Below are 26,944 nucleotides of genomic sequence, written 5' to 3'. Positions count from 1 at the left end.
GAACAACATTAACATCTGCCATTACGTACCTAAATGTAGAACTTAATCGATCTTCGTTGAAAGCTACTCGAACGCTGCAACTCAATTGATCTCGGCTCGGAGTACACATGTTACACACATTAAGGTCCCCATCACCACGCCTATTTATAGGCTCCCTTCCAATCATTTCAAACGCCACACCTCCCTGAACACCGTTGGATCAACTTGATCCAACGGTCTATAGCGCGCAACCCTTCGTATGCGTCATCAATGCCCAATGGTTACAACCCTTGGCATTCCATGAGCAGTTGTAACCTCTCGCACGCGTCATCAATGCCCAACGGTTACAACCCTTGACATTCCACCAACAGTTATAACCCCTCACGCGTCATCAATGCCCACCAGTTGTGTCCCCAAGAAACATACCCCATGGTCACGATTCCCCACATTTTCAAACCAATTCCCGCAACCGACACTTTATATTTACCCTTCGCGTCGTTTCGCTCCTCAAGGCTGGGGGGCTTGTGTATCGGAGGGATCCTATCGGTCACGTGGACCAACACGTGCCGTTCCGTTAGACACCCACGCGGACTAAAGACAACCATGACCATACATCAACCTTGACTCTAACATCGGCTCGGCATACGACCGAGGGCCGAGAAGAATCCACAAGCAACCTCGGTTCGGTTGAAGACCAGTAACAAGTACCATGTCCCCATATGCCCTACATATCGGCTCGGCCTAATGCCGACCCGGTAGGATAGCAACAATACCTGTCGGCCCGACCAAAGGCCGAAGACATCCAACACCCCAAGCCTTTACCTGTCGGCTCGGCAATGAGTTGAGGGATAAAACAAGGATTACAGCTATGATCACGATTAACAAGGACAAATGCATGATTAAGATGTAATCAGCTGATTAGAGTCGTATTACCTAATTTGGTAAGCTTCAAAAAAGGCCCATTAAAGGTAGTATAAATAAGTCACTTATATCGAGGTACATCACTGTTCAATCATTATCCTAGAAAATTGTGCTTGTCCTAACTTGAGCGTTGGAGTGTCTTTTGCAGGTACATCCCCCTCTGAAGAATCCACCTGAAGCTCCCGTTCGGCCCTTCCCCCAGAAGATTACGAGTGTGCCCTCAGACAGGTACAGATGAAATTCCAAGTCTTGTGTAAACAATTGTCTTAAATATTTAAGAGAAATATAAATCCATAAAAAAATTATGTAATAATATAACTTATACGCGGTTTCATATAAGAATAAAAAACGCATACACTGTTACATGCCTAATAGTGTTATACAAACTTGTATTTATGAAACTTGAGACTATTTATCAAGCTGCAGAGGGCTCCTTACAATTTGTATAAAAGTTGTAAAATTATGCAATCAAAATCCAATGCTCAATGAGTTTTATGTTTATAGAATTTTCTTCATTAAAATTACAAGTAATGGATCTTATAAAGTTAGTTTTCTTTAACAGGATCGTGATCTAGTTATCAATTATACAACTTCCTTTTTAAAAGTTGTTCCCGATTCAAATCCTATCTTCTTATACATAAAAAGAAAAAAGAAAAAAATCTTTACGGAAAGAAGAGTTTCCACGTACGTTGCAAGAAGTGATAAAGTTCAGCCATCGATTTTGACGTACTCCTTTTAACAACTTATATTTTTAATTTTTTAACTCATGTTCTCAATTGTTATGTCTCGTGAACTAAATAGCTGTATATTTTATCAACAATAGTTGGTCCAGCGGTAAATTTAGGGAGAAGTGAAACTGAGTCTTGATGAGAGAATTTTAGTGATGGATAATATGTAAGTATTTATATAAGTTCTTAAAAATTTAATTATAATATTTATACTATAAAAAATGTTATATAACAAAAAGTTTATTATAAATATATTAATATAAATTTATTTGATATATAATTATATAATTATAATATTATTTTTAAATAAAATTTAATAATGTATTATGTGTCATTATAATTATATTTTATTTTTTAATAATATATTATAATATATAATATTTATAATATAAGTAAAAATAATTTTTATTAATAAATATTGTGTTATTATAAAATATATTATAAAATCATAATTTTTTAATAATGTTAATAATTCTTAAAATTCAAGTCATCTAAACTTTTTTTTTAGAAAAAAAAAACTAATTACTTTTAGAGTTTGATCGATTAATCCACTAGTGCAAGTTAGACCCGTAAAATTTCTAAAATTACGAGTCATTAATTTGAAATAAATAATTAATTAATTTATTCATATATAATTAACTTTATCTAAGTTGATGTGCCTAATTCACAGATTAAATGCATAATGTATGCGATTCACAAGGTCAACATGCTAACCTGAGAAAAAGAAAGAAGAGTTTCCGTTAATAAAAAATATATAAATAAAACATAAAAAGAACATATAAAATAATTTAATTTTTTTTATCTTGATAAAATATTTTAGTTTTTAAATTATCTTATTTTTTCTATAATATTATAAATTTTATCTTTCAGTCTAATAATTAAATTTTTTTATATTAATATATGCCTCTTTTTCCTTTTTAGTTTTTATAGTTATATAAATTTTCGATTTTAACTTTTATAGTTACGTAAACTTTTCCTTATAACTTTTATAAAACAATGACCAAGATTAAAATAAAATAAGAATAATATATATAAAAATTAAAATAAAAATATTTTTATTTATAAGATAAAATTTATAAAATTATAAGAATAAAAAATAATTAAAATAGTAATAATTTATGTATCAACCCACGGACGTATAGAAATTTATTAAATATAAGAGAAATGCTAGGGTCTTAATCCAAACTATAGTGATTTTATTGATTAAACTTATTAATAAAAATAATAAAAAATATTGTAAGAAGTATTAAATTTCAATGATTTCTTTATCAAACAATTTTTGTTTTGTTTTTAATTGTAATTTGATTACTGAATTTGCTGTCAAAAGAAAATTCTAATTTGATTTTTCGCCTTCTTTGTTGATACTTTAAATTGCGCATTTATATTTGAGTTAACTTTGACTTTTGTTGACGTAACATTTTGTTCCGTATCGTATATTAATTAAGAGTGACGTGCTTGGATGCAAAGATTCAACAAATATTATATACTAGTATTATTTTATTTTAATATCAAGTTAAGATATTATTTTATAGTCTTGTAAGAGTAAACTATGTAAATGGAAATTAAACAAAAATTTAGAAGGGACATTTTTTTAATGGAAAAATACACACTCGTAACAAATAATAGATAATGAAATTGGATAAAAAAAACTTTATTTTTACATTTATATACTACACATGATTACGACATACAAATAATACTTACAAATTATACAATTAAATTATATATACAGATTAAATATTTAAATTTTATATAAATAAACTAAAAATGTAGACGATATATTTAAATTATACTACTCAACATTAAAATAGTATCTATATACGTAGCAACGATTAAAAACAAATGAAAAAACATTGGAAGTGTAATAATATACGGTTTCTTGATTGTACATTTGTAATAAAATTAGAGTTCCTATAATTCCCGTGATCTTATCCTGTTTTTACCACGAACCAAAATAATTCAAAGTCTAGTTTGTTTTGGTTTCAATTTTTGCTTAGGAAACAACGTTTCCAATTAAAACAGTCGACAAAACAGGAACATAAAGACCCAAAAATAAGCCTCGATCTCGTTCAAAATTAATGTTGAGTGTCATTGCTCATTGATGTTATCGTCTGCATTTCCGGTGGGTAGTTGGATAAGTATTCAATGCTTTCCTCATATCACAACTCACAAGCTACATAAATCACACTCTCCATTAACATGTCCTATATATATAAGATAATATATATATATATATATATATATATATATATATATATTTTAATCTAAATCTAAAACTTACTACTATATAGTAGAGCAGAACAATATATTCGGTGAGAAAAAAGAATTTCAAAAGTGGTATGTACCAAAAAGGAAAATATATATCGAGACATTAAAAGTGGTTGTTTGGTCTAAAATAATTTATCGTGGAAAAACTGATAAAAGTCCAATCTCTGAATCTTTCTCTGTATGCTTACCCTTTACGACTTTTTGGTGCCCATAAATTGAAGTTGCTCGTTCCCTTCTCCATCACTTGTAGTTACGGGACAAAACTACGTAGCAGTCTTTAAGAAAGCAAGAGACACCCTTTTCCTTCCACCTCTTAGTTTTATCCCAAGGCTATGTCAGTGATGGCCGATAATTCAACAAACAATGGAAGCCACCAGGTGGTTTTGAATGTGAACAGTGATGCCTCCAAAAAGTGCGACTCAGATAACCAAGACTGTGTTCCTCTTTTGCAGAAGGTCTTTTTTCTAATCTTTTTTTTTTTTTCTAAGTGCTACCTCCTGTTAGGACTTGGTTTTTTGTCACACTAATACTTGCGTTTCAGTGATCCATAAATTATTTTGTTGATTAGTATCATAGATCCCACCTCGACCGTCAGACTAAAATAAAATATAGAAGTAGAGAAACATGAACTTACAATTTAGTTTTGTAGAATTTTATAAAACTGAGACTCAAATGCACAATTTTATGTGGTAAAGTTGCATTTTTATGAATTAGTGGACTTTAGGAATAATTATGTTGAGGTGGAAATTAAAATGGTTTGGTTGTGTGTGTTGAATACAGTTGGTAGCAGAGGTGGTGGGGACATACTTCTTGATATTTGCAGGGTGTGGTTCAGTGGTGGTGAACCTTGACAAGGAGAAGGTGATCACACAACCTGGGATTTCAATTGTTTGGGGACTCACTGTTATGGTTTTGGTTTACTCTGTTGGTCACATCTCTGGTGCTCATTTCAACCCTGCTGTCACCATTGCTCATGCTTCCACCAAAAGGTTTCCACTCAAGCAGGTGAGTGTTACTGAACCAGTTACATCCTCTTTCACTTTCATTAGTTGTCTCAGATTACCTTAATTTATTGAAAATTTTCTTTTTGTTATATATATGTTGTAGGTACCAGCTTATGTGATAGCTCAGGTTGTTGGATCCACACTTGCTAGTGGAACTCTCAGACTTATATTCAATGGCAGGAATGACCATTTTGTAGGAACACTCCCAGCTGGTTCTAACTTGCAATCTTTTGTGGTCGAATTCATAATCACTTTTTATCTCATGTTCGTCATTTCTGGAGTTGCCACCGATAACAGAGCGGTAATGTTTCTTGTTCTTGTTCAGAAGAAAAAGAAAAAAAAAAATCTTGCTTGTTTGGTGATGATCGTGTCTTGATTTCTGTTGAACATTTTCAGTTTAGCAAAAAGACGGCATTTGCATATCTTTTTGCAAACTCTTTGGCTTTTTAACATAAAAAATGGTTACGTAGTTTGACTATATGCATAAAACATGTATATATCGTTTCTATTCACATGGAATGGATGCAGGAAGTTTGATTCATATCAGCAGACATATGCAACGCGTTTAAAAATCTATACTTGAATATTCTTCCACACTATTTCATATCTTTTGTTTATTCAAATTCATTTTATTTTAAAATCATGCAGATTGGTGAGTTGGCAGGGCTTGCAGTTGGGTCTACAGTTCTGCTAAATGTGATGTTTACCGGGTATTAATCTATTTCCAAATCCAATTGATTATGAAAAATTTTGGTCTAGTTTGGATATAAGATTGAAGGGTTTTCTTAGAACTTGTCTACTAAATTTAAGCAGAGAAATTCACAAAAAAAATACTTTTAAATTTATATAGAAATAGGTTCTATAGCATTTAACATAAAATATATTAATTATATTGTTCTATAAATTAAAACTATGCAGTCTCACCCTTTGGGAAATAAATTTGAATGAGAGTAAATTTTTGACAGGCCAATCTCAGGAGCATCAATGAATCCAGCAAGAAGCTTAGGGCCTGCAATTGTGCACAATGAGTACAAGGGAATATGGATATATTTGGTGTCACCAACTCTTGGAGCTGTGGCGGGTACATGGGTCTACAATTTCATCAGATACACAAACAAGCCAGTGCGTGAGATTACCAAGAGTGCCTCTTTCCTCAAAGGTGGTGCAGCTGAGTGATTCATCACCAAAATGCAATAATGTTTTTTTGCTTTTTCTTATCTTTAAGTTATTAGGGTTTAAATGTAAGGAAGTGCCACTAGTTTAGAGTGGCATATAACTTAGTAATACAGTTAGAGTAAATGAAAAATGCAAATTATCCATGTCCATGCATCAATCCTGGTGTATGTTTGGATTCAACATGCAAAAAGAATCTTGATATGTATTTTTGGATAATGCTCTTCCTATATTAAAATTTTAAAAGCTTACAATTATTAACGCCCAGAAGTAGGTAGAGAAAAATCGTGAGCTACGATTAGTGAGAGATAAGGAAAAAAATTATAGAAGTACTGTAAAAATTTATTATAAACATGGCATTAATTACTGTGTTTGTTAATAATAGCCGGGTGTTATAAGCAAATTTGAATTCGCCGCCTTATGAAACCACACGACTGAAATTTCTTTACATTAAATATTGCCGAATTAGGAAAGCTGGGACTTAATTGATTTATATATTTATTAAATAAAGTTAGGGTTGGTCTGTTTCGAGGTTAAGTAAGATTAAAATTAATTTTAAAATGTTAATATAATTTCGGTCATAAATTAAAATCGATACTTTTGTTTTTATTTGAAAATTGTTTGTTTCTATTTGTCAAAATCAATCCGGAACTTAATCGTATAACATTAGATTTTTTTTAATTGATATTTTGTAGTATTTGATGATGTGAAAACTTGTTATAGTGTATTATCTCTTTAAGTATAATTAAATATGAATAATTATCTTACGTAACAATGATTTTAGAGACTATATTTTAACGAGAGTATTTGTAAATTTTTTTTAATCTTTTTATATAATTTAATTTTTTATTTGTTATATTTATTTATAAATTAAATTAATATTTAAAAATTATATATTAAATATAATTCAATTTTTTATTTATCATAATTTTAAAGACTATTTTTTGATGTGAACGTTTTCAATTTTTTTTTAATTTATATAATTTAATTTATGTATGAATTAATTTTCAATATTTTAAAATACATCATCAACAATTAAAAATAATATTGAGCTTTTATATAAATTATTTATATTAAGTATAAAAATATAATTTATATTTAAAATATTTATTTATACAAATTTTAATTATAATTTATATATTTAAATATAATATTTATTTATATATAATTTATTATAATTTTACCTATATATAATAAACATTTAATCAATTAAATACACATACTAAACTCGTTCTTCTATAATTTTTTTTTATATTATTGTATTTATGTGTAGTTGATTAATTTTGAATAAACTATATTATTAAACAATAATACTAATTGAATTTAAAATATAAAATGTCATGCTTAATCTTTAAAAGCTGTAATATATTAATATCAAATCCAATATAGTTTTGGTCGTCCTCAAAGAGAAAATTCAATATACCACCCCAAAATTGACAATTTAAAAAAAAGAATGTACAAATGGGACCTTTACCACATATGATAACTTGATTGACTCTTTCTTCAAAGGCGGTAATAAAAAAAACTTTTGGTGATATGATAAATGGAAGGGTCACTAGTCGTGGAATTGGGATGGTGGCAATAATATTGAAACAAGTGCATTAGGCCACAAAACACCTTAAATTGGGTTCATCATTGATCCACCCAATAACAGATAGTTGGCCTTGTTAATTAACACCATTGTAAAAGGATATATGTTCAATGTGCTTCATACCTAGGATATGTAATGGAGAAATTTTTACACCATCCTGCATATTAAAATTTAAATTAAGGACCATACTTATCACGAGCTTAATAAATTTATTATTTTTTTTATGAATGAGAGAAATTTGATTAATGAGTCAATACAATATGTATATGCCAAACATTAAATAAACTCAACGAGTTTATTCCATGTTGTTAATTTCAATATTAACCTAATTGTTAAAAGATAATCATTTATTTATTACTTATATTCCTTTGACACCAAAATAATAATCCATAAAATAAGTGAATATTACTTATATTACTTATCACGCGAAAGGATTTATTTATAAGAATGTTATCCAAAACCCATGTATGCGCAATTGATGTCATGTATTGTATATTCTCATTTGTTTTTTAAATGTCTCATTTTTATTTATTGATTAAAATTTTATTATATTGCTTTTAATTGATAAAAATTTTTGGGTTGATTTTTTTTTTTTCCGGAGAGACATGGATTTAGCTGGCAATTATTAATTGAGACTTAAGAGGATGGCATATTAAGAAAGACAATATTTATTATTTTGAATATTAATTATGTTTCTAATTACTAAAATTATATAATCATTTAAGTTGAGTACGAAGAGATAGAATTTTTTTTGTTCGATAATAATACGTGGTGTGTTGTAGCATACGCATTAATGATGTGGTATTGAATAATAATCCATGCGACTTCAATGAGAATGTGAAGTATTTAAGGGAAACATGTGGGCTAAACTTTTTTGACCATGAGTTAATGATAAAAAGGTGAAATTGAATACTAAAATGTTTATCCACAAAAATTTGCAGTGACTCGTCAAGAATGGATAAGATCAGACATGGCTGAATTATTGACATAACCTGCGTCAAAATATTATCAGGATCACATGAAAGCTATGCACTAATACACGAGATAATGCACTGATTCTGTAGGTGTGCATGTTTGTTTTTTCTTTAATTAGAACCCGTGATCTTTCAATTTTAAACACGACCTCTTTTTATTACTGGAAAAGAAAGAGGAAAAGAGCAGAAGAAATGATTCGAAAATGTTCTGTTCCTTTTCTAAGCTCAATTCGTCATCATTAGTTATACTAGTACATTTTTTCAAATAAATTATTTTCAACTTTCTAAATTTATTTTACAGAATATAAAATCAGTTGGTATTAAAAAAAGGTTACTTTGTAGAAAGAAGTCAGACACGAAATCAATCCGCTATTTAATAAAAATTGATCAACAACTGAATTCATCTCATTCTTATGTAGTTAAAAAAATTTAATCCAGTTTTGAGAGACGGGTATATCCATGGACAAACAAGGAAAATACACCGAAACTTTTTGAATGCTTAGATTAAAAAACTATTGAAACTGCTCTTGAAATACAAGGAGACACAAGCCCAACAATAAGCCCAAATCCCATTCGGGTGTTATTCGTCTCCCTTTTCGAAAATTAGCATGGAGGGGAGATGTTTCTCCGACCAATCACAACACTCCATGTCAAAGATCCATACACCCAAGCTCTGTTGTTTCAGCAAGGAACAGAGCTAAACAATTTTCTTCTTTTTGTGCCACATAATCAAACAGGTTGCTTGTAAGCATCGATTCTTAATGATAAGATACAACACAAACATCCTGCTTGTAAACATCCATACACCCTTTTTATGTATGCCCATAAATTAGTCTTGCTCTCTCACGGTCCTATATCACTTGCGTCTAAGAGATAAAGCATAAAAACATACATTCTTGGATATAACACTATTCTTTTCACTCCATTTCTCAGCTTTATATTTAATCTCTGTCAGTGATGGCTAACAATTCAGCAACCAATGAGAACCATGAGGTGGTTTTAAACGTAAACGGTGAAGACTACAATAAGTTTGAGGACTCGGCCATCCGAGTCTCTGTGCCTCTTTTCCAGAAGGTATCTCTCTTATTCCCTTCTCACCTTTCCCATATCCAAAAAAAATGCTAAGTTTGCCAACCCATATGGATTCCAAGAAATGCATTAATTGTTATCAAAATTCAAACATTTTTTTTAGTATCCATGAAGTGTACATAGTATGACCTTTAAAATTAAATTTATCATTATGTTGAGCTAGAAAATGACAAGGAAAAGGTGTATATATATGTTGCATGTAGTTTGTGGCAGAGGTGGTGGGAACGTACTTCTTGATATTTGCAGGGTGTTGTTCAGTGGTGGTGAACCTTGACAATGAGAAGGTGGTCACACTTCCGGGGATTTCAATTGTTTGGGGACTCACTGTTATGGTGTTGGCTTATTCTCTTGGTCACATATCTGGTGCTCATTTCAACCCTGCTGTCACCCTTGCTCATGCTTCTACCAAAAGGTTCCCACTAAAGGAGGTTGGTGTTAGTGAATCAATTACACCCTCTTTTCTCATTTGCTCAAATATAATGTCTCATTTTCATTATAGTTTCTTAGGCGTTTATGATTGGTTACCATACTTCTTTTCCAAACAAGACACATAAGGGTCTCAAATTTTATTAATTTTTCCTTCATCTTATGTTGTAGGTACCAGCTTATATTGTAGCTCAGGTCCTTGGATCCACACTTGCCAGTGGAACTCTCAGACTTATATTCAGTGGCAAGAATGACCATTTTGCAGGAACACAACCAGCCGGTTCTGACTTGCAAGCTTTTGTGGTTGAATTCATAATCACTTTTTATCTCATGTTCGTCATTTCTGGAGTTGCCACCGATAACAGAGCGGTAACCATTCTTTCTCTAGTTCAAAAGAAGAAAAAATATTGCTTGTTTGGTGATGGTTAGGTCTTATTTTCTGTTGAACATTTTGAATTTAGCAAATAGGGGTTGGCATATCTTCTTGCCAACCCTTTAGGCTTTCCACACAAAAAATGGTTACCTAAATTGACTAACTGTATAAAGACTTTAACTTTACATCACTAGACTAGACCCATCACTCATACAATGTGTAATTGTGTATATTAATCTATATTTGAACATTCTTTAGCCCTATTTCATAGCTTTTGTTAATTCAAATTCATTCATTTTAAATTCTGCAGATTGGTGAGTTGGCAGGACTTGCAGTTGGGTCTACAGTACTGCTAAATGTGATGTTTGCGGGGTATTAACTTCTCTTAAAACCTAATAGATTATACCCCTTTATTGCAAGTTTTAACATCAAGAATATTGTTGACATTATTCATTATTAATTATTCTTGACAGGCCAATTACAGGAGCATCAATGAATCCAGCAAGAAGCTTAGGGCCTGCTATTGTGCACCATGAGTACAGAGGAATATGGATATATTTGGTGTCACCAAATCTTGGAGCTATTGCAGGTACATGGGCCTACAATTTCATCAGGTACACAGACAAGCCGGTGCGTGAGATCACCAAGAGTGCTTCTTTCCTCAAAGGTGTTGAAGTTAAGTGATTCATCACCAAAATGCAATAACATATGTTCCTTTTTCCTCATTTTCTTATCTTCAAGTTCATGCATTAGGGTTAAAATGTAAGGATCTAGTTCATACATTAGTGTTAAAATGTAAGGAAGGGCCACTAGTTTAGAGTGGCATATAACTTACTAATACAATTATACTCTCATTGATATTTATTATAAGAAAAAAATAATTCAAATAACTAATTTATCAAATTTAAGAAAAACTAGTTTTTATTTTTTTCATATCAATAAATTTGTCTTAAATATCTACCTCTTTTCAAAACTACTCCTAAATTAATGAGATACTTAATATATATATATATATATATATATATATATATATATATATATATATAAATTTTTTGTATTTCAAGAATAAAACATGAAACTATTTATAATTTAAAAGACTTATAGAATTCCACTTATTTGTTAAACTTAAAAAAATATTTAATAAGGATATTTTTGTCATGTAAAAATTAATGTTTAAAACAATAAATTAAGTCTTGTAAAAAAGATCAAACTAATTTAAAATTTTGGATCATATGACATGATAGAGCAATAAAAAATAAAATTATACTCTTTTTATTGGTCATTTTACTTATCTTAAAGTAAATTTATTCATAACTATCATCAACATAACAATTAAAGTTGTATTTATTTTTATTTTGAAATATAGTTCGATTTAACATTTTACTCGAGTTATAGTGAAGTATTTGATTAACTTGAAAAGCGTGCCAACATAAAAGCACACTAAAAGTGTGTTTGTCATTGAGTTATGTTTAATATAATTTGTGATTAATTCAATGAGCCAAAAAAATTACTTCTACATTTTATGCATTAAAAATAAGTAAATATTTATTTAATACCTTTCAAATGATAAATCAAACGCACACTAGGTCAATATAAGAAGATAAAAGTACATTTTTAGTTCATTAATCGATGTAAGTATTATTTGTGGAATTCATTATATCAAAATTAAAATATTACTGAATAATCATTTTAAATTAAACAATGCAAGATAAATAGTAGTTTATTTTTTTTAATATATATTTGCGTTAAAAATTGGATGAAGACCTAAAGATAACGGAATAAGGTGTATGAAAGTAAAATGTCAAATTCCATAATTATATATTAGACTTAATTGCATTTTTGATCCTTCAAGTATTGCAATTGTGCAGTTTTGATTCCCGAGATTTTAATTGGGTAATTTTAGTCCCTAAAGAATTGCAATTGTGCGATTTTGATCCTTCAATTTTTAATTGAACAATTTTAGTCCCTCGAATATCATAATAGTGCGATTTTAGTCTCTCCCATTAAAAATTTAATAATTTTAATATATATATATATATATATATAATGTTTTAAAATTAAACAATTATTTATCTATTCAAATTAATGTATATTATAATTTTCGATATTATATCAAATGATATATATTTATTTTTATTAAATAAATAAAATTTATATATTATTATTTTTATAATATTATTGATAAATTAATATCAATAATATTATTAGTATATTTAGAGATAAACTAATAATTTAATAAACTAATAATTAAGGCTATATATTAAAGTGTTTTTGAGCAAAATATAATTTTATCCTCTAAGTTAAGAAATGGTAAGGAAGTTGGTGATGTTACTTGTTAGAAAGACTTTCAAGAAATTGTGAAGCACTAATACTTTTAGGTATAACTATATTACGACAATTTCCGTGAAGCACCTATACTTCTAACAACCTAAACTTGCTTTCACCAACACAGACGTCTAAAATATTCCTACACAATTATTCATTCCATCGTTATGACTATAATACGCTGAATTCGGAGATCGGAGTGTCAAAATTGGTAAGATAAACAAACAGTTCCACCGTCCTGAACAAAGTTGCTGGCTAAAATGTATAGAGAATCCGATTAGTTCATATGGGAATTAGTTTAATATATCTTGTTAATTAAATTTCGTTAAGAGTTTCTGAAATTAAGAAGAAAAAAATTACTCAAAGCTATTATGCACCTTAGACAGGGAGATTCTAATTCTAAGCTGTATAGACGTGTGTTAATGTTAAGAGATCTCTCCATAAAGGATTACCCAAGTAAAATTTTAGTAGCATTAGAAGAAATTAAATCCGCATCCATAAGCATCGACTTCATGCACCATATATTGATGCAAGATCTACGAATTAAAAAATACAATTCGCAGAACTCAACTCAAAAATATATTTTCTTTGTTAGCACAGCAATTGGTAAGCTAAAAAAATTTCCATTTCTGGCATTTTAATACAAATTACACTATACATAGCGTGCTATTCAGAATGTACAAAGGAAATTCAACAGGAAGAGAATTAAAAAAAAATAAAAAAAATTAGGTGTTAGGATGCCTCAGTAAACAACAGTTAGCGTGTCAACACATGCTAGGTTAAACTGTTAGACAACAACCTTACTTCCATTATTATAATAATGCCTGGGAAAGGAGTAGTCTCAACTTTGTGCCTGAAGACTGTTTAAGGTTGAAGGACCACGGGAAGAAGCCACCCTTTGCCTTGTTTTCGGAATTATTACAGGCCTACAACACACAAGAGCAAAAAGTAACTCCGTGAAGAATGCCATCATGGCGACCCATATAAATATGCTCATCTTCCAAATCCAAATAATCCTCTTGAATAAGGGAAGTTCGGATTCAATAATCATAGATGCATCATATATTTCAGGAATGCCTGCACCTGGTTGATATTCTGCTCGTTGCTCAAGTGTCACTTTCAAGCACGAAGTAGGAGCATCTCTTTCTACGAAACCTCTCATCTTCACATTCAGAGTCTGTGTTTCGGATATGTAGCCAGTAACAAGAGGAGCAATCTTGAGCAGAGTTGTGACTAGGCGAATAGGCTCACTTCTGAATCTTAACATGCAAGGTTGACTTGAGCTTGCAATAGCTTTACCATTAGACAATAGGAAATCTACCCTGATCTAAAAAAGAACAGAAATCAATGAAAGACACTCAAAAGCAAACAACAGGAAACTACAAACTGTAAAATCTTTAATCATCATCAGCATTTCCACTTATCTAACTCAAGTATGATACAAATTACAAAGCAATAATAATTTTACAGCATGCACTAATATGTTTGAATAAATCATAATCAGCACTCAACGGTCATGAAAGAAGTACAATCAAATCCATTCTTTGCCTAATAAAAATATAAGAATTATTTTACAAAACCTAAGCCATACAACCATAGTAGGAACTGAAATAACATTCCAAAAACCACTTAACCCAAAAGTTGAACTATCATCCAAAGTCCTCTGCGAAATTATTGAGTCTCACTAACATAACTTCTGTTGCTTCAAACCATTTAAAATAAGTTTCCATGCAAAACCATCTATAAAAGGCAAAACAAGTGGCCACAAATAGCATATTCCCCAACAGAGGTCCCTATTCTACCGATATAGAGTATAATGTTTCATTAGAGAATCAACATCCTTCCATGTAGCCATAAATCATAAACAAAATTTCATACAATTAAATGACAAAATTCATCACTGAATAACCATTTCAAAGAGCCAAAAGAAACATGTTTTAAACACAGTGTAAGTCTATTTCTCCCTTTCTTTTCCTTTTAATCTATAAGCAACTTATAAGGTTTAAGCCCAGAAGTAACATATCACCACAATAGCAAGCAACCTTGCATAGTTTCATGTGTGTAATCTCAACTGCAGTAAGTGGACAACAAGTACCACCATAAATCAGTTTACACTCTATCTATCTATCAATCTAATTCAGAAAAACTGTTGAACAAGTAAAACTACACAAGAACAGAGTAAAGGAAGTTTTCTGTTTACATTGAAGTGAATATATCATATATAAGCACCTGAAAGATCCCAAGGTTTCTGTTGTATCCTGACTCTGGCACTCTCAACGAAATAGTGAGTTGCACCTTGTGCTTAGAAGGTATAACCCGTTCCCCCACCCACTTACGAGCATCAACATTATTCCCAGAACCTCTCCCACCAACAGCACCAGCACACGACATTACGGGCACATACGCCACAGGACTATGCTTAGTATAATCAAAGTTCAAAACCCCCCTCATATGAATAGGCTTCTCCACCAAGCACTTCATCAAAAACCCACTAAACACAAACGACGAAACAAGCAAACCAAACAAAACGCAACAAACGTAGATTGACCACAAGAATCCCCACCCAAACCGAAATGCCACGCTCCAAATCGACTCGTCCTCCTTAAACCAACTATTAACATAAGGCCTAATGCACGAATACGCAAAACCATAAACTCTGCTCAAAATCCCTATCAAGAAATCCTTGCCCCTCCTCGTTGTCCCCAAAGGATCCATGAAAAACATGCACAAATGAAACATGAACAACAACGGGTAAGTCACAAACATGAACATTAACCTCATCTGAAACCCTAATAAGTTAATCACCAACCCCGTGGTGAGTTCGAGGAGACTCGAAGACGAGTCACTGAGTCGCGGCGCCGAGTCAACGGAATAGCCGGCTGCGTCGTCTCTGGCAGCTGAAGTTACGGTGGAGCCCTCGCAGTTGTCTTCTTTCGAGGCAATGATGCGTTGCGCTTCTTCCGAATCGGGTTTCTCCTCAGAATTCTCGTATTTATTGAGATTTCTGTGCCTCGGCCGGTACCGGAATACTCTTCCCGAATCGGCATCGATCAAATTGCTCTCGATACTCGAATCTGGGGATTGAGTAGCCGGAAAACCGCGACGAAGTGATCGGCGGCGGATTGTGGTCGCCGGAGAGTGCGGGTTGGGTTGGGGGCGAGGATCCGAAAGCGTGGAAGCGGAATCAAGAGGGTCCGGCGTGTCCTCGGAGGGGCAGGGGTGAAACGCGTCCAGGAAAACGTCGTCGTCTTCATGGATCCAAGTTGGCAGCTCCATTCAGATTCTGACCCTTTCTTAAGCTATACCATGTATTGTATATTTGTAAATATTTTGTTTCTATAATTACAAGATGCTATCAATTATACATAATTACAATCATAATTCACTAAAACACTCTTCACTTATATTTCATTATGTTAATTGAGTTTTTTAGTGTCAAGTTTTTCAGAGACAAATTTCTTTGAATCCACCTCTTTTGCACATACATACATTAAATTAGATATTTGGATGGGTTTTTCAACAAATATATACTCTTTCTGTCCGACAATTATGCAAGAAGAAAAAATAAGTCTCTAAATAAACATATTTTTAATATAATATTAATTTTTTTTTCCATTTTAAAAGTTATTCTTGTGTTAAATTAGCAAAGAAAATTAATAATATAGCTAATTTTGTAAAATTATTATTCTTTTTAATTTAGTTATTAATTTTTCTTAATATATGTATAGATACATAAGATAACACTTATTTTAAGACGAAGGAAATATTATCTATTAGTATTATTATTCTCATAGATATTTAATTACTATTACCTTCATTCATTTTTAATAGTCATTTAAGTTTGTTATACATAAATTAAGGAAAGTAATAAAATTGTCAATTTTTCATGAAATGATTTTAATTTTTTTTATATTATACTCCTTCCATTTTTGCTTTGTAATACATGTATATTAATTATCGATGTATAAATTAATTAAAAGTGAGATAAAAAGTATAATGATAAAAAAAAATTGTCTTAAACTTTAAAAATGACAAATAAATAAAAATAATTTTAAAAAATGAAAATTAAAAATAAACTAAGAAAGTAATAGTAAGTACAATATTTAGAGGTGTTTATTGTAACGGTTCGTGTATCAACGAAAAAGACAATTATCAAAATCTAAACATATAACATCTAAGTGAACACATGTAGAAATATAGACTAATTATGCATAATAGAATATGTCAGAGGTACATAACTTAAAAGAAAATGTGAACATAAACTTTATACAACTCAAGTTCAAAGACTAGAAGTAAGGCTAGAATTTCAGTCAAAGTCTAACAAAAAAAAAAAATAGATATCCCCTCTAGTGGGATTAACAAAAACATACCGCCTCCGACAACTTAATAAAGCTCCAAACAACATATCTAATTTTGTTCTGCTCGCATATCAAGTATGGTTATGGTAGTTCTAATCATAAGGAAAAAGAAAGGTAAGCTTACGAAAAAAAATACATAATATCAATAATAGATAATTAACATATAGCTTAAAAGTATAATTCACAACTTAACCATCAAACAACTTTCAACAATAACAACTTAGCAACATGTCCAACATTCAACATCGCAATATAATTCTCTTAATCAACTAAAATAACTAAATAACTTAATAACTTAACCAGCACCAATATCTCAACTTTCAACTACTAGTATAACTTACAACATGTATGACAATTTCAGTATAACAAATTTAAATAACTAATGCATTGTCATACGTATCAACTTATGAAGATCTCCTACAATTAAGGCGAGTAGTTTAAGTGACTTGACCTACTGAATCACAATGACTGATATAAAATCAAAAGTAACGGTTGACACTGGTAAAAGATATAGCTGACAGTGTGGCTAAAAACAACGACTAGCAAAATTTAGATTGATTTCTTAAGTTTCGTCACTTAAACGGTGAAGTATGGTACTATGTCAAAGTTGAATAGTTTGGGTATAGGTCCACCACGACATTAGTTAGCTTAACTAAGCTACCTATGTGATTAGTTCACCAACTACCCTCCAAATACCACAATCCTCCAATATTAGGTTAGGGATTTTAACCCCTAATTTTGTATTTTACTCGGTTAGTCATTCAACTAAGATATGATTCGACTACTTTCATACTAAAACCACATAGACCATAGATGGAAGTTTACCAACTTAGACATGTATCTCAATTACATGTCCACAACTTTACCACTTTATACCTCATACAACTTTACAATTTTCAACTTTCATCATATTAATCAACAATATACAACTCAACATCAATAGTACTCATCATCAATTATAATCATTTAACATCTTTTAAATATCAACAATTCATTCTATTTCAACATTTAATATCTCAGCATATCATTTATTGTTATGTTATAAGAAAAGTAACATATAACATTTTCAACATGTAATCATCAACTAGCATACAACAACAATTCAACATAACACAACACAACTGGTTATACCAACCAAAACAAGTTCATCTTTATCTCATGAAAGATAAAAATATTATCTACAACTTTTATATATGCAGACCCCAAATTTTGATTCCATCATCTATTATGCTGAAAACTTCAAATTGCAACAGTCCATGTGTAAAAGTTAACAACTTGACTTTTGTTCACTAAAAAGGTTATAAATTGAGTTCTAAACCTCATTTTTGGGTGTTTCAAATGCCATTGGAAATTTAATATCCAAGATTATAACTTTTATGAAGACCATGAAAATTGATTCCAACTTCATCGCGCCCAACATGACATTTTTTTTACCAGGGCGAGTGTAGGTGTAGGGTTTACACTTCATGAAACTCAGAAATTTTGAACTTCCCAAACCACCAAAATTCACCCTTAACTCATCTATTAACTCCAAACTCAATTATAAACCAGTAAACTCATATAATCATCATTATAGAACATGATTCCAACCACAAAAATAACATGCAAACAATAAAATTCTAAAAATCAAAGAACTCATCAACCACAATCATGCTTAACAAAAATGTAATAAAATCCATCCCACTTCATCTAACTCAACCAAGCATCCAATGAAAATTTTGACAATCAATATAATGTATTTTAGACCCCAGTTCTGCATGCAAAATACATAGAAGAATATGTAAGCTTCCCTTACCTCTCTTAAGTTCAAACAACCAAGAAACACGAAAGATCAAAGATGTTGGAAAAGATGGCCTAACCTAGAGCATTGAATTGGTAGCTTAAAGATTTCTTGCGCAGCTTTCTTAGTTTTGAAAAACTTTTCTAAATCTTTCCAAAAAAGTATATTGATCTATACCTGAATATAGGATACTAAGTTCATATTTAATGCAAGTTTAAATTTACTCAATTCTATATGTAATGTTTATGCCACATAACAACAAGCATAAAACCAGAATTGCAAGAATGTAAAGTCAACTGTAGGTAGAGAGAAAAATTCATAGCTAATTTATACTGGTTCAATCACATCTACTTATGACATACACATCTAGTCTCATCCAATCAACTCGATTAAGATTTTTCACTAATCTTTAATATTAAAAGTTTTACAATCACAATATCACATGCAATATACTTCTACACTATTAAAGATATCACTTTTTACACCTTAAGAAGCATTTACTTGTAGCAACTCACTACAAAATTTTTCTTTCTTAAGAAACCTACTTAAGAAAAATAAAATACAAAAATTAAGGAACGAATTCATTTGATGTATATAACATATCAAAGTAAGTGAATTAACCAAAATAATTTATCATCTTACTCCATGAATGTAATGATCAACTCAATTCTTGAAAAAAAAATTAGGTTATCACAAAGGTTAAAGAACATTTTCTTGCAATTCTAGAGATTGATTACGACTAAATGCTCTAAGTCCATGTCCATGTTATAATTTCTCCATATTAATTGAGCTTTCCACTGCTTATTAAAGATATCTACGCCTTTGGTGTCTCATTGTTGAAGATTTTCACGTGCCATGATTCAAGTAAATAACCTGTTTCGTATTTCGTTTGTAAACCAAGATTTAGACAAAATTTATAGGTTACGTACTTTTGCATGTCTACATTACATATATGTTTTAGCTTTCTAACCACATAGAACTATATATATAATATAATTCTGCGTATACTCCCACTCACACACACTATCCGATTAATCTCTTGCTTAAAATTAAATAAGCGAGATTTGTAAAGAAGCGATTCTCACGCTTGATTAACCATATTAACAAATGTTAATTATATACTTCCGTAAAAAGACTTAAACTCCAAATTAATAATTAAAAAGGCAAGTTATCGAAGTTTTAACAACCTCCTTCAACACAAGATATATATGGCTTTGCTTGAAGAGGAGGAAACTCATGATCAGCATGGATACCGCACCTGGACCTAGCTAGTCCATTTTCCTAATCTCAGCCTTGAATAGGCGAAAATTGCCTAAGACTAGATTCATATGCTTACTTCACCATACTAAGAAGTAAGAACTGTTAGTTATTCTTTGGTAAAATCTTTAATTCAGGGTTAATGATTAAATAAACTAAAGCAAAGTTGTTCGGATTAGTATAGTAATATATAACCTCCTTTTGTCAGGTGAATGTCTAATATATTAATATGACGGTTTGCTTGGAGGAGACTCAGCACATGATACTCGCCCTATCCACCAAATCCGAAATCTTAATTAGTCTGCTAAAGTAAGTTGAGCGTTTATCTTTTGAATTTTTTAAACTTTTTTGTCTATTTTCTTTTCTAACTCCAATATGAAAACGGAGTACTGAAGGGGAAAGTTGAAGCATATCTAGAGGGACACTTGTCAAAAGAGACAAAGACAATACTTATCATTGTATAGCTGCTTTCTGATGGAATAACTTTGAGTGGAAGCAAGAAGCATGCATGTTATATAAAAAGTGGTCCATTTTTTGCAACACTCAGAGTGACGAATCAATGATGGAAATCACAGAAGCTAGTCAGAGTGATGAATCAGCGATTGTAGAAGATAGAGTGATGAGCAACAAGGAGATGGAAAAAACAAACAAGCGTTTGTTCAAACTTTGCATGCAAGGCAAATGGGAGAAAGTAGTTGAAATGTACAAGAACAAGAAGCAGGCTCACACTGCCAAAATAACGAGGACAGGTGACACTGCATTGCATGTAGCAATCACCGATGGTCAAGACGAAGTCGTGCAGCAACTTGTGACACTGATTTGCTCCGTGGACAAAGAGGCTTTGGGAATTAAGAATGAGAGAAAGAACACGGCCTTGCACTTTGCGGCTTCAATGGGGAGCGTGAAGATGTGCGAGTGCATTGCTTCTGCGGATGCTTCGTTGTTGAGCGTTCGGAACGTTGATGGAGAGACCCCTCTCTTTCTCGCTGCTCTCCATGGCAGAAAACAAGCTTTTCTATGCCTCCATTACTTTCATATCAGGGTTGCCAACAACTACTATTCAAACTGTAGGAGAAATGACGGTGACACCATTCTTCATTCTGCTATTGCTGGAGACTATTTTGGTAAGAGCACGTACGCATGCATGTTTTCATTGTTTAATTTCATGCATGCATATAACTCATCAAATGAAGTGTTTAGTATACACAGTTCATACTTGAGTATATTTATGTAATTTATTTGACAGATTTGGCGTTCCAAATAATTCATTTATATGAAGATCTTGTGAATTGGGTGAACGAGTGTGGATTCTCTCCTCTTCATCTCCTCGCAAGTAAGACTTCCGCTTTTAGAAGTAGTAGCCGCCTTGGACGTCTTGAAACAATTGTTTACCACGGTAAGTGTCTATTACAAATAAAAATAAAAATAATAATAACACTTACCACACATTTTTTTTAATTAATTACAATAAAAGTACAAGTTTATTAGTAATTATTTAAAATTAATTATCATAAGTGTACGCCGACCTACAAATAATTTCAGTTTGAACTTTCAAATTTTCACAAATTAGAGGAAAAATTCGAAAAAATATTTATTAAATAAAAAAATGTTAAACAATTTCTTTTTTAACTTCGTTGTTTTGTCTTTTGGAAGGTATATTAGTCAATGAGCTAGAGGTAGAACCAAAATATCAGCTACATCCACCAACAAAAAAAGGGAAATGCGGTTATCCAGAAAATTACGAGACATGCATCAACCTTTGGTGGGTGATGAAAAATTCAGCTTCTGTAGGTGGGTATCTATTCAATTATTTTTTCCCATTAGGAAGAAGATATAAAATCATTATTATATATTTTTCCATAAGCAAAACTCATTATTATTTTTAGATATATTAGTAGTGTTTGTATCTCTGAGATGTATTAATAAATTATATTTTATTTTATGTTTTCAATTATAATATATTCGTATTATTTATTCTATAATTTTCCTATTGAAATTATTACATATATAATTTTTTTTTATAAAAAAATTGTTTTAATTTCTATCTTTGAGTTTGTTATTTCATTTAACATTATTTTATTAACTTTAAATTTATATGATCTGATGTATATATGTTTCTTTGACTTTTCATCTTACCATGTCTTTTAAATTCTTATTTTATTTATTAATTAATACTTAATTTTTTATCAGGTGAAAAAATTAAAAGATGAATTAGCTCGATATTATTGTGAAAGATTAAAAGATATATTTTATTCATTTATTTATAAATTGTATGTAATTTATTATTTTTTTATTATATATATAATATATGATTAAAAAATTTATTATATTTTTTCTTCTATTTTTCGGTTTTCTATTTAAGAGTAGTATATATGCAAAATATTTTTAATTTATTAAAATTTAATATAACTTTAATTTCTTTTTATGAAAGAATTTTAGGAAAAAAACTACAAAAAATTGAAAAAAAAGTAAATTTTGAAATTTAGCACACGTAAAGTAAAATATATATATATATATATATATATATATATATATATATATAAATAAACAAGGAAGAAAAAAATTCATGTATAAGAAATAACTAAAAAGTTAATGAAAGAAAAATAAATGAAGTACTTTTTGGTGGGCATCAAATAAATGAAGGTATTAACGTAAAAGAAGTTTAAAAAAAAAAAAAAATATGTCGTAATTTTAGTAGAAGAAATGTAAAATCAAAATATATAGATATAAATATATAGTCGTTTTCCTTTTTTTTACGGCAATATATAGATTTTATTTTCCTGAATGATATACATACAAATTAAATGATGAGTACGTACTGCTAAATAGTGAAACATTCAAATTCGTAACTCATCTACATTTGTAACCGCGAATTGGTTCTTTTACTGATGATATCCAGTGACGAATAAATTCCCTGTGACACGATTTTTAATCAATAAGTTCATCGAAAAAGATCGAACTTTAAATCGACCAGATCTTGAAGCTTCGCAACAGACAGCTACTAATGGAACCAAAACAAAATCATCAGGTATGGACATGACTCATTCTGATCTGGTCCTTCACATCATAATAGATTTTGGTACAATACTCATCAAAACTTGTTATAATATGTTGGAAGTATATACAATACACTCAATCTCATTCTATGTCATGAGATTCATCTTCATTTGTCCATTCACCAAATGCATGTTTCTCATTTAATTTTTGTTCAGGATCAGGAAGGTCACCTCCATTATTTCCTGACAATTACAAAAGCTGTGCCGATTTCTTCAAGTTTGTATTTATGACAATGTTGGTAATCTTCGGAAGAGGTATGTCTCCATTAACATATTTAGCTGTGTAGAGTCATGAATTTCGCACATTTAATATAAACTCTAATTTGGCTGGGAGTCTTTGGATAACAGTGTTTTGTTTTTAACTCTTAATTAACAGAAAGCTTTATTTATTTATATTAAAAACTAAACTAATCTAAAATACACAAAATGTTTATTTAAACATGTACTTGAGAGTGAGATCCTTTTATGTTGCATGCACTTTGTATGATTTGTAAAAAATTAGACCGAATAGCTACAAACATCCTAATTTTGGGGTCCCTTTCTATTGATATATGTAAATAATGACTTTAATTAACAATAATATGGCACTTTTTGTATGTGTTGAACTACAAAGGATCTAGCAGAATACAGAAGATACGGCGGAAGAAGGAGAAACACGTGTGGTCGGCCCAAATAATGAATGAACTTCTGAGGCGAGCTTCAACGTATGAGTATGACGACAATGGCAACAATCCCCTCCAATACTTGAAGGATAAATCTCTCGAGACAGCTCCTTATAGTTTTGATAAATCCGGCGACGTTACTTTTGCCAGTGTTAGTGTTATGGAAGAGCAGCAATCTTCCACCATCACAGGACTCACCCAACATAAGAAGGGTAAAAGAGATATTGATTACGGTTGATGAGTTTAAACTTTGAAATATGGATTTAGGTTAAAAATGAAATACCCTGAAAGGGGAATTAATAATAATTGTTATATATTTAGAATGCGGTAGTAAAAGAGTGTTAGGAGGTCTATTACTAGTATTTCTCTATAACTATGAGTTACTTCTTTATTTAGACTCACTGCTATATGCGTGCAGTAGATGGAAAGGTGAACCAGGAGACGCCGCTACTAATAGCAGCAAAGAATGGCGTGACAGAAATGGTAGAGAAAATCCTAGAACTGTTTCCGGTTGCTATCCATGACATGGACGCGAAGAAGAAAAATATAGTGCTGTTAGCAATAGAGAACAGGCAGCCACACCTGTATGAGCTCCTGCTCAAGAGAAAGATTCTCAAGGAAAGTTTATTCAGGAAAGTGGACAACGAGGGAAACAGTGCTTTGCACTTGGCAGCCAAGCTTGGAGAATATAAGCCTTGGCTCATTCCTGGCGCAGCCTTGCAAATGCAGTGGGAAATCAAGTGGTACTTTGTAAGTACATTAATCATTTCAATTACATTATATGGCCTTCTCAACCCTAAACTTATACATTATTTAAGATGAAAATTTATATTCATCTTATATTATAAGTATACTCATGTTATTGTCTTCTGATCAACTGTAACAAAACACAATCAACACCACTCATAATGAGCAAAACTTAAGTACAATGTTATAAATATTATTAATGTTATTTTTTAATCAAAATTAGAGCTCTATCTCATTAATATATATTGACATTTAATATTCTGATTAGAAACACCAAGTGTGGTTATAATGTTTGACGTAAGTTTTATCCATTATTTATACTTAATGCAGTTCGTTAAGGAATCGATGCCACCTCATTTTTTTGGTCGGTACAACAAGGACTACAAGACGCCAAGAGAGATCTTCAGTGAAACGCACAGGGAAATGGTGAAGAGCGGCGGGGAATGGCTGAACAAAACCTCGGAATCATGCTCCCTGGTGGCGGCTCTGATAGCCACGGTGGCCTTCGCCACATCCACGACGGTCCCCGGCGGCGTCCACGAAAGCACGGGCATCCCAACCCTGGAAGACAGGCCAGCGTTCAACGTGTTTGCGATCTCATCACTGATTGCTCTGTGCTGTTCCGTGACCTCGCTGGCGCTGTTCCTCTCGATACTCACGTCGCGGTACCAGGAGCAAGATTTCGGCAAAGATCTTCCAAGAAAGCTCATCTTCGGTCTCACGTCCTTGTTCATGTCAATCACTTCCATGCTGCTCTCCTTCTGCGCTGGCCATTTTTTTATGCTCAAGGAGAAACTCAAGAATGCTGCACTTCCTGTGTATGCTGTCATATGCTTGCCCGTCACGCTCTTTGCGTTGGCTCAATTTCCCCTATATTTCGATCTCATAAGGGCCACTTTCAAGAAGATACCCCATCGCAGCTACAAAGCCACTCTGCTTTAGTTCTTTTTACGTTCAAATACCTTACGTACCATTCTCTCTCTCATACCTATCCTTATATTATATTTATCCTCTATCTTTAGTGAGAAAAGATATTCATGTAGCTTCGTGTGCGAGTATATATATATATATTTTTGTAGCTTACTTCACCAGTTATGGAAGTTGATCCATCCTCTATTATAATTCCTAACAAGGAATCACTAGCATAAAATCTGTTTTTTACATCACTATTTTGTTATCGGAAAACGAGAAACTCATCGTAAAAAAAACGCGATAGTATTTTTAAAATTTGAATTAAATTTTTTATGTCGGACACCACAAGGTTCGACGTAAATTTTAAAATTTACGTCGATCCTCTATATAGTCTGACGTAGATTTAAAAATTTACATCGTACCTCGTGATGTCCCAAGTTAAAAACTTGTTATATCCCTTCTCCTACCTCATTTCTTTGCGCGCGCTCGAGGGTTTTAGTTGCAGAAAACGTTTAGGCGACTTTCGACGACGAGTTTATAGGCAACCTGAGTGTTTTCGGTGACGTTATTGAACGGCAGCAACGGTGGTGATGACGTCCATTCATCATTACAGATCGTTTTATTTGATTATATTAAAGTTTTGGTGCACGTCTTGCTTAGGTTAGCGTTCAAGGGTACTTGAAGGTGTTGGGATTTAAAGTTAGTGCAAAAAATTATTAAATGTATAAAGTTTGATATAAGTTTTTAGACTAATCTTCTGACCTAGGTTAATCTTCTGAGTTTTGTTGAGGTCGTGGTAGATGTTGAGGTTTGTGAGGTCGGGGGTTATGATGGAGAGCGGTTGAGTGGCGCGTGAGGTTGTTCCATGCGCGTAGAGGGTCAGGAGGACGACCTCGAAGTTGGCCTAGGGCTTCCGGTCAGCGACGCGGGAGAGGTAGACGTCGTCGATGATGGGGAGGATGTTTTACGTCGAACATGGTAGATCTGACGTAAATTTACGTCTCCCACATTAACGTCGGACGTATTTACAACGTAAAAACTCCAAAATAACCGACGCAAAATACCTTTTTTATACTAGTAAATATTTGAAATTATAACAATTATTAGGTATCACAATACAAATAGTACTAATTTTTCAATAATAAGACTATTTCACTACAAAGTCTACAAAATAAACATAAAGGGAACTATAAAATCTTAAAATAAGTTACAAAATAAATTAAAATTAATATTTAAAAATTAAATAGATTAATTGACTATAACTAAGATAAGTTGGTCAAATTAAAATTTGTATCTCATATTATTTAGTCATAACCTATTT

The 26,944-nt window shown here is 31.4% G+C and overlaps 4 protein-coding genes across 5 annotated transcripts; 3 read left to right on the top strand and 1 right to left on the bottom strand.

The window, feature by feature from the left end:
• The first annotated feature begins 4,032 nt into the window (after positions 1-4,032).
• On the top strand, positions 4,033-6,292 carry LOC109787855 (nodulin-26). The gene is made up of 5 exons (XM_020346431.3): positions 4,033-4,351; positions 4,677-4,901; positions 5,004-5,201; positions 5,549-5,610; positions 5,866-6,292. The coding sequence occupies exons 1-5, from the start codon at positions 4,229-4,231 to the stop codon at positions 6,074-6,076; spliced, it is 819 nt and encodes a 272-aa protein (XP_020202020.1). The 5' UTR covers positions 4,033-4,228; the 3' UTR covers positions 6,077-6,292.
• Positions 6,293-8,918: 2,626 nt separating this feature from the next.
• Positions 8,919-11,407, top strand: LOC109787859 (aquaporin NIP1-2). Its single transcript, XM_020346438.3, has 5 exons — positions 8,919-9,712; positions 9,931-10,155; positions 10,325-10,522; positions 10,837-10,898; positions 11,000-11,407. The coding sequence occupies exons 1-5, from the start codon at positions 9,596-9,598 to the stop codon at positions 11,208-11,210; spliced, it is 813 nt and encodes a 270-aa protein (XP_020202027.1). The 5' UTR covers positions 8,919-9,595; the 3' UTR covers positions 11,211-11,407.
• Positions 11,408-13,454: 2,047 nt separating this feature from the next.
• On the bottom strand, positions 13,455-16,295 carry LOC109787862 (Putative adipose-regulatory protein (Seipin)). Of its 2 annotated transcripts, none has more exons than XM_083065932.1 (2): positions 15,052-16,295; positions 13,455-14,173 (listed from the first exon to the last, which is right to left on the bottom strand). In XM_083065932.1, exons 1-2 carry the CDS (start codon positions 16,125-16,127, stop codon positions 13,693-13,695), a joined length of 1,557 nt encoding a protein of 518 aa, XP_082922058.1. In that variant the 5' UTR covers positions 16,128-16,295; the 3' UTR covers positions 13,455-13,692. The 2 variants fall into 2 exon arrangements, with proteins under 2 accessions (XP_082922058.1, XP_082922060.1); XM_083065934.1 differs by having other exon boundaries at positions 13,455-14,178; positions 15,081-16,284.
• A 4,166-nt stretch (positions 16,296-20,461) lies between these two features.
• Positions 20,462-25,802, top strand: LOC109787847 (uncharacterized). Its single transcript, XM_020346424.3, has 8 exons — positions 20,462-21,370; positions 21,493-21,642; positions 21,900-22,037; positions 23,146-23,274; positions 23,459-23,557; positions 23,916-24,176; positions 24,383-24,714; positions 25,042-25,802. The coding sequence occupies exons 1-8, from the start codon at positions 20,755-20,757 to the stop codon at positions 25,651-25,653; spliced, it is 2,337 nt and encodes a 778-aa protein (XP_020202013.3). The 5' UTR covers positions 20,462-20,754; the 3' UTR covers positions 25,654-25,802.
• Positions 25,803-26,944: the final 1,142 nt, after the last annotated feature.

Source organism: Cajanus cajan, chromosome 1 (assembly GCF_000230855.2).
Source record: "Cajanus cajan strain Asha chromosome 1, NIPB_CcT2T_4, whole genome shotgun sequence".
NCBI lineage: Eukaryota > Viridiplantae > Streptophyta > Magnoliopsida > Fabales > Fabaceae > Cajanus > Cajanus cajan.
The sequence above is the reverse complement of the archived record's forward strand: the minus strand, read 5'-3'. Positions and strand labels throughout refer to the sequence as shown.